The sequence below is a fragment of the Sinohyriopsis cumingii genome, chromosome 3 (assembly GCF_028554795.1).
Source record: "Sinohyriopsis cumingii isolate HCF-2022 chromosome 3, ASM2855479v2, whole genome shotgun sequence".
Lineage (NCBI taxonomy): Eukaryota > Metazoa > Mollusca > Bivalvia > Unionida > Unionidae > Sinohyriopsis > Sinohyriopsis cumingii.
In genome coordinates, this window is record NC_142963.1 from 69,885,473 (window position 1) to 69,900,516 (window position 15,044).

Consider the following 15,044-nt stretch of genomic DNA (forward strand, 5'->3'; position numbering starts at 1 on the left):
CTTCGTCCCAGATCCAAAAGCCTGAGCAGGTGATGCGCTATCCATAGATTGGAATGGCCTGGATGCATACGCCTACCCTCCAACACCTCTGATTCCAAAGGTGATAGAAAAGAAAGAGAATCGGAGTGTCACCTCATCCTCACTGCTCCACTCAAATAGGTGAATTTGTGGAACAATGACCTCATCAATCTCATAATGGAAATTCCTTGGAAAATGGCAAATTTCCATCATCTACTCAAACAAACATGATGGCAGATGTCTTACACCCAACCCAGCACATCCTGATCATATTAAACAGGATATAAAAATATAAATAGTTCTCTCAACCAGTCATAGAGAGAATCATTCAAGCAAGAAGGCCTTCCGCTCTGAAAGCATATGAAGGCAAATTAAAATTTTTACACAATGGTGTATGCAAGAACACATACCATCACAGGCATCTATACCTGAAATTTATAACTTTCTCCTCTGGTGCTTTGAGATGAAAAGGTTAGCAACAGACACAACAGACACAATCAAAGGTTACCACTCCATGATTGCTGACACATTTCATCATCAGCACCAACAAAATGTTCATGAGGGTCACTGTGGTGGCAAAACGGTACCATTTTTATTCATTTGACTATGGGATGAATGTGTGTTTGTGATGTTGCATGGCAATCCTCCAAGCAGTTTAACAGGAGTAGCAATAACAAACTTATGTTAACATGTAAATGGACAATGAACATCAGACCATCCCATAAGCTCGTCTGGTCTATGACAGTAGAGTTAAACAAAACTTAAACAATACAATCGGAAAAAAATGTGGTACAGTTCATTTTTATCCTGGTGTATATGACAAAAGAATGCATTCCACTGAAGAAGAACTTCATAACAGATCATAATATTCATGGATAGCTTACACAGTAAAGTATAAAATAAAAATCTTTCAAATTGAATAGATGCATACAAGAGTAAGAAAAAGCAGTCTCGAATGAATCATTACATAGTATCCAAAATATACCTGTCTGCTATGACATAAGGATGTGTGATTCTCCACTGTAGAGGTCGGAACTTCATGACAGAGATGAATCGGCATAGATTGTGAACTTCTGTTTTCTGGTATTCCCCATTTACCATTCCTGAGAGGTAAAACAGCTTGGCTCCCTGTTCATGTCATCATAAAGAATCAACTGTCAGATGCAATCAATCATAACAAGTACTAACAATTATGGTCTTGTTTCAATGCTCTAAGATTTTGTTTTCCTTATCAACAGAAAAAACATAAAGCCATCTTGTAAGAATACAAAAGTATTTAACTGAAAAAAAAAAGCACAAGAAAAAACACCGGAAACTCTACAACTCAAATAAGATGGTCACTGATATTTCCCATGCATAAGGTTAGTATCAATTCTGGCGGTATGACAAACTGTGATTTAGATTTTTTTTGTTTCTAAAATAACTGCAAAATTCATTTATCTAAAAAAACATAATTATGAGCAAATCATTTCAAAATAAGAAACAATTTTAACATGCTGAAATATCTTCTAATAAACTTGTATCACTTTGTTAAACAACATGTTTCCTATTTTGTCTTCCTGATTCTAACAAAATGTCAGTAAAATCATTACAATCTACTCTGGAAGAATTTTTACACAACTAATAGAAGATTGAGATTAATTTCCTTATGTGCAAACCAATCAGATTACCATATATGTACTAGCTAATAAGACGAGTCCAACTACAACAAAAATCCCTGATCTACTGTAGCGTAATGTGCCAACATAACCTGGTCTGTGCAGTTTGTTAGGAGTACACCTTTCCCACAATAACTCCCAAACAAAGACTGCACTATAAGCGAAGGCATGAGTTATTGAGGGATCTCCCCCCCCCCAAAAAAAATTCTTGTTATTAAAATATGACTTGTTATTAAAAGTTGATAATTTCAAAATGGTAATTAAAGTTCAGGTCACATCTAGCGTTTTCGACCATAAACCGAGCGATATATCAATGTTTCAGTTACCAATTTGGATTGTGATTTATTTCAAGTTCAAGAAATAGGGATCAATTGTTTTGGGTATTTGCTGGTTGAAAAAAATGGGCTCCATGCCTGACCCCGCATTATAAGAAGGTTCACAAGTTATCGAGGGAATGGTGTAATCAGTAGAACAACACAGACCCTGATCTGCTGACCCATTATGATATGGCAGATCTAGATCATTGGGAAAATAATGACTGTTTGGATGTGGAAGCAATCCCTCCTGTCCACTGTGGTGTGATAGTGCCGCCGCTCATCCCTATTACACCCCAGTAGATGGAATGGTTTGCTTCCACATCCAAACAGTCTTTATCTTCTCTAAGTTTATATTCTATCAGAAGTGAAGGCAACCCTCTGTGGGAATCCAGCTTACAAGATCCCCAAACCAATGAGAGCCTAATGAGTCTATATGAGAGTGCATCAGTACTCTTGTCCAGCTCTTCTACACATACACCCGACAGAAGAAATGAGTCTTCAAACAAAATGAGAAAACTGGAAGAACCAGTTACAGAACGCCCAGAAGCGAAGTGTTTGCTACTACCGTCCCAATCGATTCTGCTTTATAAAGAAGCAAGAAAACTTCTTCCAAATATGTGACATTAAAAAAGGTGTCTGACTACTTCCAAGAGTATGGCCTTAAAAGGAAAACTACTCAAGGATTAGAAATTAATCTACGTCTGAGATTCACTAATTCTCCTGATTTTGTCAGTGCTTGGAACACCGTCAAAACTAAGAGAACACTGTACTACATGCAACGTCATCTATTTACTAATTTGTACAAAATATACATAGGTGAGACTAAATGGAAATTCCAAGTGAGAATAAAACAGTACTTGAGGGATATCCATAATCATAAAGATTCCCCGGTGTCTATGCATTTTAATTTATCTGACCACAATACAGATTGTATTAAATATCAGATCATTGCCATCTCACCTCTGTTTGTGTGGGTTCAAGTCTCGGGCCTGGCCAATGTAGGTACGTGAGAAAACTTGCCAGTAGCTTCTCGTGGGTCAGTGGTTCTTTCTGGGGGGTTTCCCCAGTTCAGCCTCCACTACTTATGCTAGCCACCATGTATAGCCTATCTTGCGCTGAAAAATGGCGTTAAACCCTACAACAACAACATTAAATCTGATCCAGAGCTCTCCATTAACACTATTTTTTGGAAAGATAGAGAACTTTACTGGATATACCAATTACTTACTCAACAGCTGGTAGGGATTAGTATAAATAGGAGTATAGACATTTTTAACTCGAATCAGGATCTTTGTTGTGTCCAGTTGACTCGAGTTAAAAGTGAGTATATATATATATTGTACGATATTACTTAATAACTAACATGAATTTGGCCAACATTTTTTACATGCCACCAATGATAAGCACAGCAAGAACATTGATCAGTTCCCCAACCCCAACCCACAAGAACCGTTTAGAATCAATGATGATATCATGACTTTATGAAAGCATACACAGAAAACCAAAGACAATTGACACTGTAAATAAGAATGGTTGAGGAAAAAGACAAACCTGATACACTTCAGTCCAGAACCTGTGTTTGAGCCTCTTTTTAGTTTTCCTCATCCGCTTATTGTCCTTGAAGGAGTCAAGATGTGTCAGGACCCCCATTATCCGTGGAAAACCATGCACCTGACATATGTTTAAGAACTCGAATGTTTCCATCTCAAATCCAAAACTGGCATCCACAAGCAACAGAACCTGTAAAGGTCAAGGTCACATATCTTAGTTTCTGTAGAAATGATGATCTCTATAATCATAATGTCTGTCAATTTATTCTTTTTGGCAAATACTGGCTTTCAAATTTCAAAGCAAACTTACACTGAGAAGGACCTCACAGACATTTTGACACATATCTTATGTAGTGGATGTAGCAATACTTGACCTCCTTCTAGATGTCAGAATGGGTTGCAGATGTTTTAGCTGCTACACAGTGTAAATGACTACCCTGTATGCTGAAGCTCTGTCTTCAGTAATTCTGACATACAGTTATGAGTCAGTCTATGCTCTTACAATAAGTAACAGAAAAGAGAGAAAAGCAGCAAGCTTTGTAAAAAAATTCAACAAATAATTTATTTCCCTAGAAAACAAGCGAAAATGAAGAAGAAAAAAAAAGAACTTACAGCATTGCTAATTAAATTCACAAAATAATCCTAAAATTACATAAGTCCTAATAATTTAAAGTTCTGAATAAACTTTAGTAGAAATCCAAAAATAAGTCTAGAACTGAAGGTGTTGATGTGCCTGTGGTAGCCTGTATTGTGTTGTTATTGCAACAGTCTTTTGTTGAGCAATGCAATATAATTCCAGGTTTGAATTCACTATGAATCCCAGTGAATGTCTCTGTGCTACAATATTATTTTTTAACGAGCACTCTGATTTCCAGAGAAAATTCATTTGAATTGAACAATTTAAAAAAATAAATTCTAGCCCAAATGAATAACCTTTCCAGTGACAAGATTATATATAGTCCTCTATTTGACCTCAGGTCACAATTAACATTTTCTAAAAAAAACATTACCTAATAGAAAATAACCTTCTAAGTTCTTAATGTTTACAAAATAAAATGTTAGTATTAGAAAGTCTGTTACTAAAATTATAATATATAACCTGGATAATGTCAGGAACACCAGGTAAATTGTAGGGAATTCCAACAAAAAAAACCCCATAGACCCAGACCCAAATAAATATATTTAATTCTATTACTAATGATGCTGATATTAACCCATACACACAGAGACTATTTTATCTATGTATTAGTTGTTTACAGAATAAAAATTAAAAAAATATATAATGCAGGTCAAGTAGAAAATTTGGATAAGATTAAGTCCAACATACAATTTTACATTACAATAGTGTATAATAAAAAAATACAAAAAAATAACCAGCATTGCAAATTAAATATATGTAGCGCTTCCACTTATAAAGAAAAAGAAACATTTATGCGATAAAGCTTTATTTTCACTGTTAGTCAAATAAACATGTGATAGAAAAAAAACAAAACAACTAGATAAGCTGATATCTTATGAATGACACAAAATATACATGAAACTACAGTACTAATATACATGTGAAAGTGCGTCTGCTATTAAAATGTCTTTTCCCGTAACATGCCTAATGTCAAGATGTCTGTGATATTTCACACATTTAGACACATAAACCATTAGCAAAAAACTCTGGATAGCTGATAAAGATCAGTTACGGCTAAACCATACTTATTTGAGAAACTTGTCAAATGCAATTACAAACAAATGATTTTTGGGGATTCAGTAGAAAGCATAAGCTTATTAGCACTGTCTCCCCAGTTTATGCTCACAAAGACAGTGAGAATTTTGTCTTGACATCTTCTACTATGGGAAGAGAGGATACCACTAGATGCTTTTTATTCATTGACTCACCAGATCTGCAATCTTGGCTACATCTATCATAGCATTGATGTCGTTATTACATTCTATCAGGGTCAAACGCCTACTTTTACCTGGAATGAGTAAAATAGAGGAGTTAATTGTACGAAATGTGAGCACACTGGAATCAGCATTTTTCAAAAATTATGATTTCTTTATTTATTTAGCATCAATGTAAAAAGTAGAGAATTTTCTATACTATGAAACAGAAAGTTTTCATGCCATTCATTACTTTAAGTTTCTCTTTTTATATATCATGGAGTTGGAGTAGGTTCTCAAATATTTATTTTATAAGAAACATCTGGGAGAGATTCACAGCACTGTAATGCATTATGAAACCTAAACAATCAATCTACATCACGAAATGTCACAGGGCTTGAAATTAATGCTAATCCAAGATCTGTGAATTTCAGATGGATCACTCAAACCCAAGCCATCAAAAAACTTAGTGCCCCTACTTCATTGAGGCTACAACATCGTAGCTAATATATTACATGCCATAATTACAGTACACTATATGAAAAATGTCCATTTGTTTTTACTACTAACCTGGATCTGCAGGACAAAATATCTGGCAAAATTGGAAAAATCCTTGTGGATTACAACCAGAAAACAAACACAAAACAATGAATTTTTTTTTTTAATTCAACACTCACTTTAACTAGTCTAGATGTCCACCTTTAACCAAATGATCGCTAAGTCCACAAGTTCTGCCCTCAATCTGATTGCTGTAGTGCATCACTCTCATATTCTTCTTTACAAATTTGTAAAGTGCTGTTGATCTGTCCTTTTTCTGATCATACATGTTTTAAAGTCTAAAAAGATGCATCTGCTCCAAAAATTTACAAGCACAAATCAACCTGTAAAGCCCATTTTGCTAAATATCTGATGCCATTTTCTTTAAAAGTACAGACTGGTCTGCTAATTAATTTTGACCATCATTATATTGAAACTGAGGCAAAGTTTCAAATTAATGAAACCAGTCTGTTTTCTTGGAAATGGGTCATTACAACTGCTATGAATAAATTAGTTCTTATGTTACTGTTATGCAGCAGTCTTTCTTTTTAGAATATATATTCTAAAATTTTTATGATAAGTGGAGTTAAAGAGATGATAATATAAATTACAAACACAACTTTTATTGCATTACTTTAATATTATTTTTATGAAGCGGAAAAGCATAATCTATATACAGAAGAGTGCAAGATGTAATTCAGCATAATAGTTGGCATGTATGCATGCGCTTTCATGATTAATTGAACTGTTTAATTTTTAAACGTTGAGATACTTGACAAAGTACAATGCATGCCAGTAGTAGAATTGGCAATGCATTAACTGACTATCACCAAGGCATGCAAGTCAAACCAGTCTGGTTGCCCACATTAATGAATAAATTTAAATCCTGATGATATATAACAATTTAGGGTATCATGCTCGTGCCAAATCTTGGCCAATTGGAGAAGGCTGTGTTCTTTGACTCAAGCAATAAATAAATGCCGAATTATACAGAACATCAGGTCATATTTTTTTAGATCATTGTTGACTGCACTGTGAGGTGACAAGTTTCAAGATTTGGAAGTTCTTGCAGTGGGAGCAGTTGCAAATGAAACATCATAAATTACCCGAGGAAAATAAAGAGCACATTAGTAAATATGATCTCTAAAAAAGAGTGAGAAACAAGATGGGAACAAGAGTACAAATGCATGAAATATGATCCAGAAAAGTATGTGATGTTCTTCACTTTCTCAAATACTTATTAGGAGAAATATGAAAGTGTTTGACTCGGTAAAGTTTAGGATTAGTGCTTGTATGTATTCGGTCTAATTCTATTTAATTCTTCAGAAGTTTGTTTTATGCAATAAAAGCTTTTCCTGTTTTAATGATAGCAGCCATATTTGATTGCAAATTGGAATAATTTTGTACAAATCTGACATGCCCTAATGCTAAATTGTCATTATGAAAATTTTAACAACCTCCATGCCAGGATGTCTTTTTAACTGAGATCATGGACGTAAAAGAAATATTACAGCCCAGTGAGATAAATCATAGCATAACATATTAAGAGATCTCAGATAACCACTCAGTGGCTACAGTCGTTTAGTCAATTTTAGCTTCAGCAATACATCTACAAGGATGATCCATTTGTGGAAATGTGTGAGAGGGTTTCATAGTAATGTGATTGGGCAAGAATTCCCACAGGAACATAGTTTACAAAAAAAATCTGATTTCTCCTCTGAATACATTCCTTCATCATGCTAACATTAGGAGAATAGGAAGAGGCAATAAAGTACATCCTACTTCTACAATGGTCACCCTTCAAGGAAAAAGATGTATCTGGATAAACCGCTCCTTTTCATGAAACCAGCATGACTGAATGGTCACACATGCTGCGACCACAACACCCGGCAAAGGGAATTGAAACTAAAAGACTTTTCATAAAATTTCCACAGATGTTCACGAGGTGCATCTGTTCTTTTTGAGATCTCAGAATACACCAAACATATTATCCACTTCAGTCATGATACAAATGTTTGCGGTATTACTGGACCACCCAGCACTTCTCTGTCAAGTAGTGTTTGATGGTACATACCAGACTCAGTGGCCGAGTGGTCTAAAGCGCTCTTCGTTATGGATCACTGCCATCTCACCTCTGTCTGCGGCAGTTCGAGTCTAAGATTCAGCCAATGTGGGTATGTGAGAAAGCTTGCCAGTAACTTCTTGTGGGTCGGTGGTTCTTTCCAGGGTTTTCTCTGGTTCTTCCTCCACCATTAATACTGGCCGCCATGTATAGCCTATCATGTGCTGCAAAATGGCGTTAAACAGCACAACAACAACATACCAGACTCTGCATCAACACTGCTCTTGATGAAGGAAAAGGGATAAATGAACACTTGTTGACTGCCAACTGAATGGCCTTCATGCCAACATGCTTTTTGAAAATGTTTTTTTGGGAGAAGACAAATTTGATGGTGGAACAGACAAAAAATGAAAGCCTTCATGCTCCATGCAAAGTCTAGTTGAAACTGGCTTAGTGGCTTTGTAAAGAAGTTTAGAATTTCAAATGTTGACAAACCAATGATGGATGGCACACAATGGATGACACATACCTGATGGAGCCATACCATAAGCTCACTTGGCCATGTGATTTAACAAACACTAACAAGCTTCAAATTACCTGACACCACAGTAACTGGGCCCTGTATTTTGGAAAGCTTTTGTCTGGTGAAATTCTTGACTACACACTTCAGGAGGGTTGTTTTACCCACTTTTGGAGGACCTACAACTCCAACTACAATTGGTGGTTGTTCCACAGGTGTTCGGTCAACAAGAGGTATGTGCTGCTTCTTAGTCTTCAGATCTTGATTTCTTTAATAAGAAAAGTAATTAGTCAGTTACTCTATGACATATGTGACTTCCACAGTTTATGAACATGGATCATTTTCTCTACTACATCAAAATATAGTGCTCATATCAACTGCAATATATTGGATAAACTTTATTTTTGTAGGATTTTGTGGTTCCCATAAAGAACAAATTTAAAGACCCTACTAACAAATTACTGTGAAAATAATAGATCTTCTTCAATCCTTAAAGTACCAACTTTGCTCCCCACCAAAAAAAACCAAACCCAACAGGTTTTTAATTTTCACAGAATACCAGTATGTAATGATTCTGTAGCTGTTACAAGCTAAAAAAAATTCACAGAAAATACCAGTTGTTAAGGATTTTGTGGCTTTTACAAACTATGAATTTTTGCATAGAATACCAGTTTTTAAGGATTCTGTGGTTGTTACAAACTAAAAAGTTACAAAACAAAAAATACTCCTTCCTCAATTGATAAATTCAATACCAAAAACTCATTCTTTTGCAAAACCACACAATGTTAGTTTTTGTAAGGTATTAGTTTTCAAGAATTTTGTGGTTGCTACAAATCACAAATTAAAAATAAAATAAAAACTGACAAAGATCATTCAATGATATCAAACAGGACTGCTTCCTCTATCCACAAACTTATGTACCATGAAATGTCATTTACCACAAAAACAAACATTTTTTAAAATGATGAAAACAAATGAATTTAAAATATCCCATTCATAAAAATTTCCTTACATATCATTAATTGCGGTGTACCAGGAATGTTGTTTGGAAAGAAATTGTAAACAAATTGTATGACCTATTTTTAAATTTGATATTTCATAGTGTTGATTAAAATTTCCAAGTCCTATCTACCGTTTTCGAAAATAAAACGAGCGATACATCAAAGTTTCCATTACCAATTTCGATCGTGATGTTCTTCAAGTTCAACAAATAGGGATCAATTTTTGTGGTATTTTCTGGTTTAAAAAATAGGAATCCACGCCTGACCTTGCGTTATAAGAAGTTTCGTGAGTTATCGAGGGAGTGGTGTATATGGGAATTTCCAAGTACCGGTAATATTGTTACAAATGTAATGATATCAACAAGTTTTCATTTTTTTCACAAACCAGTTATATTTGTCACAAATTAATTTTAAATAGTATATATATATATATATATATATATATATATATATATATATATATATATATATATATATATATATATATGAATAAGCCTTTAATCACATGCTTGCCAGGTGGCATGTAAGATAACATGATGGCCAAATGGGATGTTGCAAAAAAGAGTTGGACCAAACCTTAATTTTGGCTAAATTTTGTATTTGGGTGGAAATAAATGTCATTTTTAATTATTTACCAGCAGATGTTAATGTGTTAAGTACAGGTATTCTTTTGTAAGAATGCAAATGATCCTAAGATTTTCAGGATAGCAGTCATTTTCTGATTGAATTTTATGCAGTTCTCAAATCCACTAAATATTGTTTCATTTATTCAGTAAGTGTGTTTTATATTTACTGATACTATCTGATAAATATCTTGCCCGGGTGCTGACATCCCAATCAGTGTCCCTGTCTATTATAATTGCTGTAAATCTTGGGATACGAAAAAATAATATTTTCCATGTCCCAAGACTTATATGCATGAAAAATATGTAGCATTTATGGTGTCATCAAAATTGTTGGAGTTGCTTTCTAACCATAAGTCCAAACCATTCACAAATTTAGTAACTGTATATATGGGGCAACTCAAATTATGGTGCGAAAACAAAAAATGTCAACAGACTGACAAGCAACATCTCAGTATAAGATGATCTACAATATGTCAGGCAAAAAAGGCAATAATCAGTATGCTGCATATGAATTTAGATTTTAGAAAAGTCATTCCTTCAGCAGAATACCATGTCTAGTATATCTAGCATGAGGAGTTTATTGATTAAAAAAACAAAACATTACAAGAACTCTAAGAACTATACCTCTGAACAATTCTGAGTGTCTTGCGGGCATGCTGAATAGCAAAAGCTTTTGGATTTCTCTGTTGTGGTGTTAACTCCTGCTCGTGCTTTTTCTTGACTTTTTTCTTTTCTGCCTTTGGCCCAGCCTGTTTCTGTCTGTGAACTTTTTTAGTGTCCCCCTCCATTCTGTCCAGACTGAATATAAAATGGATTCCACTAAAACAGAGAATGTATGATACAATTCAGTACAACTCCACTTAATCTATATGAATTAGTTACAACATATTAAGTAATTCAAGGTGTCTGACATTATTTCATTAGTATGATATGCTTTATTTAAAGTCAACAATTTTCAATCCAGAAATGGTAAAAAATCGGACACAATAGCCCCTAGCAGATAAAAAGTAGTCGTTAAGAAATTAACAGGTGTTGCAAATATCCTTACTCGTTTCTTCCCTATTTCAAGAAATTCAAACAGATATCATTATCACTGACACTCAAGACACAGATTTATTACTTTCTGAATAAAATATTCACTTTTCCAAAATTATATCCTTTGAATCAGTCATTGCCGAGACAGACGATGGCATGGTTTTCTACAATTTCCTTGTTCACTAAAAATAACCATGTCTACTTAACAAGATAAGATTGCTTCAGTAACCAATGAAATTGTATTAAGAAGACATTATAGTCAGACCCACCAGTGACCATTATTAGTTTCGCCTATGATAAGCCTTCGGAACTGTGAATTCTGTTTTTTATGCTTGAGTAACAATTCATTTTTCCATAATTTATTCTGGACATTTGAGTCCACATTTCTCTCATAACTGTATGCTGCTTTAGAAACAAATGCATCAGTGTTTTTGATAAACATTTCAACTTCTCTCGCTCATGAGCTCTCAAATTGTGTGGAAGCTAATAAGAATCATTAAGATATTTAAGGTCAGTCGACAAAATGATCATCTGATGTTTCTTTAACTGACAATATTCTATTCAGTAAGCTTCAGATGTGTGCAATTCAGTCTGTCTAAATTCAATCATGATGATCTTTTGTCTTTATTTTCCTGGGCCTATAGGCACCATGAAGTACCGGTAATCTTTCTTGTACCAAATATTAAAAATAAGGGTCATAGGTGCAAGGGTGCAGCTTAAAATGATCTCTGGTCAGTAACACAAACACAATCAATGTACATGTATCATACAAATTGGTGTGCCAGAAGAACATGCTAAGATGATTTTTTAAACAGTTTTATCATATTAATGCTTTTTGTATGGATTAGACAATATACAGTCGCAAAATGAACACGCAAAGTGTAGATTTTCGTCCACTATAAATGGGTTCAAGTTGTCGATGCTGTAAATATCTGAACTGACAAATGGTCATTGGTGTTAAAGTAAGTTCAACCTTATATTCATTATGTTATTACATTTGTTTAAGTTTTGTAATGGGACATTGATGAAATAATGATAAAAAAATTGCATCACTATCAGACAAATGCAAAGTTTTGGTATGACAATTTTTTTACTTTGACCAGCATAGCAAAGTAAATACACACACACACTTAAAGTGGGTTCTTAAATTTCCAATGCACTGATAATATTTGATAGGATCAATAATGTTTTCAAAATACAAAACAAAAAAAATACAAAGTCTGAAAGTAATACATTATTTTGCTTGTATATGATATTGAAATGTTAGTTCTAAGTGAAAGATGGCAGCATTCCCTGGTCCATTCTGTAACATCACAGGATTTAGAAGACGAAACCAACTTGAATCCTATTCATGAAATTAGGTCTTGCAACATTGTTTAAATGACAATTATGAATAAACATTGCATTTTTGTTTGTTTTCAAAGTTGTTTTACATACATATGAACTATTGCTAATGTGATATATTTGTATGAAGTTAAATGTCACAAAATTTGCTAAGTGTTTATATACTGTTCATAAATGAAAATACTTTAGTCAGACAACATATTTAATGAGAACAATGAATTCAGCAAGAAAAATGTAATCAGAACATCAAATTTCATAATTTCATAAAGTAAGTTATAACATTTTTTATGGATAGAACATTTCACTTTGGTTCCATGACTGCCACATAACCGGAATACATTTATATAAGACACAAATTCTAGAAATATGTAAATAATTTGGAACTTAAAAGTTGCATAACTTTTTTCTAATAGAGATATTTTAAAAACTTAAACTCTTTTGGAATGCTGTTAAACAAATCTGTATGAAGAAATCAAGTGTTTGCAGTTATTTCAATATCAGAAAAATGACTGGGGTTGTTAATGTATGGTTTAAAAACCAATGACATAAGATACATATTAGCAAATCATGCAACACAGAATACAAACTATAAACCTTATACAAGGGTGGTGCTGGCATTAATAAAGTTGTTGCCAAAACATTGCCAACCTCAATATTGTGTCCCCAATTTTCAAAAAGTGTTGCCATTTTCATAACACAGTACAACCCATTTATCTCCGTATCCCTGTGACCAAGGTAATACTGTTAACTTAAGCAGATGTTGAGATAAGCTTTTATTTAAGTTTAGTGCCAACTTCTTTTGATGAAAGGTGCTTTGTTTTTATTTAAGACTGCAGTTGGCTTTCTTTAATGAAGGGTGCACATGTTATTAAAGTCACCACTAAATGCAAACTTTCAAGGACCAAACATCAAATATTTGTAAAACAACGATGGACACCGATTCTTTTTTGTTTCATTTGCTTAGTATTTAATTAGAACAATCTTTGAAGTTTCAGTATACCTATATTTTTGGGGTATATTTTTGTTATTTTTAAAAATTTAACAATATACAGATTCCAGTGCATTTTATATCAAAGTTTGCAGCTTCCTTTTATGGTGCCTTTGAATTTCTCCACCCCAAATCCACGATTGTATATACAACAAGTTTAAACAGACAAACAATGTTGCAAAAAATCAATAAATTATATATTTTGTTGCCAATATGTAAAAAAAATTGCAATTTGTGACATTGGCAAAGCCCAGCACCATCACTGCTTATTCAATGACTGAAAAATCTGAAACCTAAAGCCTAGTTTGCTGGCTCTGAGGTACCAATTCCTGAATTTAGATAGCCCAGAAAACTAATGTATTATACACTAGTCATCAATGCCTGAATTCAGAAAGCCCAGAAAACTCACAAGTCTTTTATCCAGTGAACTATGGCATCTGACTCATAAGCCACGAGCTGCTGGTTTTGGTGCTAACCTAGTAACCTGATTCAGCTTCCTTGGGGTGTGCTTGGTAAAGACAATAAAATTCCATTTTCTTGTTATGATATAGCAGGGTTCATACAGATCAGTATGAAATGAAATTCATTCATTTTCAACGACTTGTAAACACCAGTTTTCAGTTTTCAAGGACTACTCTCAGTATCAAGTGTTCTACTTTCAGTTTCTAATTTAAAAAAAAGAAATGAAAACAAAAACAATGAAACAATAAAGATATAAATAAATGTAATATGAAAGGCAAATAATAATAAGGCATTGTAACTGGACCCAAATATTAACCACTGCTCTTAAGCTGCTGTACTTTCTCCACCGCTGCAGCTCTAGTACTTTAACTTCCTCTTTGTGTTTCATTTTTCTTCTGACTTCACTGATCTGATATAGTTATGGGCTAGCAGCTTACGCAGCAGCAAAATTATGGAATTCTCTCCCCAATAATTTAGGAAAGCCCACAGATTTTTAACAATTTTACATCCCTCTTAAAGACCTGCTTAATGAGCTAATATTGTAAATGCTCCATATGTAAACACAGGTAAGTAAGTTCATTTATCAACCTACCTTTTCTTCTATGCTACGGTCTTTCCTCAACAAACTACGTCACGAAAATTGGGAGTACTGGATTTACTTCCCTTTCTTATCCACAGCCTACAAACAAAAACCCTAGCAAATTGTGGATTTCATTCACTTTGTCGAACGAACGTTATAAGAACTCGCTGGATTATTAATAACGGGTAATTACACTGTTATTATCACATTCTGGAAGATGTTTACATTACTGAAAACAATTTCACGTGGGTTCGCAAGGGAAGTTACTCGCTATAATAGTTCCGGTCTGACTGTATAGTTCTCAAAATATGCTCAGAAACGGATGGGGGAAAAAATGTCGCAATCAGAAACGGAGTTTATTAATATAGTAATAACATTTTTTTTAAATAACAAGAAATTTACTAAAATTATATATGTAATACATCAAACTACATGATAACACATAAAGAATTTGATTGTAAACTTTCTTCATTT

At 33.8% G+C, this 15,044-nt stretch overlaps 1 protein-coding gene across 5 annotated transcripts in view; it reads right to left on the reverse strand.

Annotated features, from left to right (window-relative positions):
• Positions 1-14,838, reverse strand: part of LOC149803061 (ribosome biogenesis protein BMS1 homolog) — a 57,204-nt gene extending 42,366 nt beyond the window's left edge. Inside the window, exons 1-6 of one of the 5 annotated variants that reach the window (XM_089952623.1) lie at positions 14,764-14,838; positions 10,786-10,980; positions 8,612-8,802; positions 5,431-5,510; positions 3,545-3,733; positions 1,004-1,146 (exon numbers count right to left, since the gene is read on the reverse strand). In XM_089952623.1, the coding sequence (XP_089808749.1) occupies positions 1,004-1,146; positions 3,545-3,733; positions 5,431-5,510; positions 8,612-8,802; positions 10,786-10,949 (767 nt within the window). In that variant the 5' untranslated portion in view covers positions 10,950-10,980; positions 14,764-14,838. Of the gene's footprint in view, positions 1-1,003; positions 1,147-3,544; positions 3,734-5,430; positions 5,511-8,611; positions 8,803-10,785; positions 10,981-14,578 lie in introns of all 5 variants that reach the window. The other 4 variants (XM_089952620.1, XM_089952619.1, XM_089952621.1 and 1 more) reach the window with 4 other exon arrangements.
• Positions 14,839-15,044: the final 206 nt, after the last annotated feature.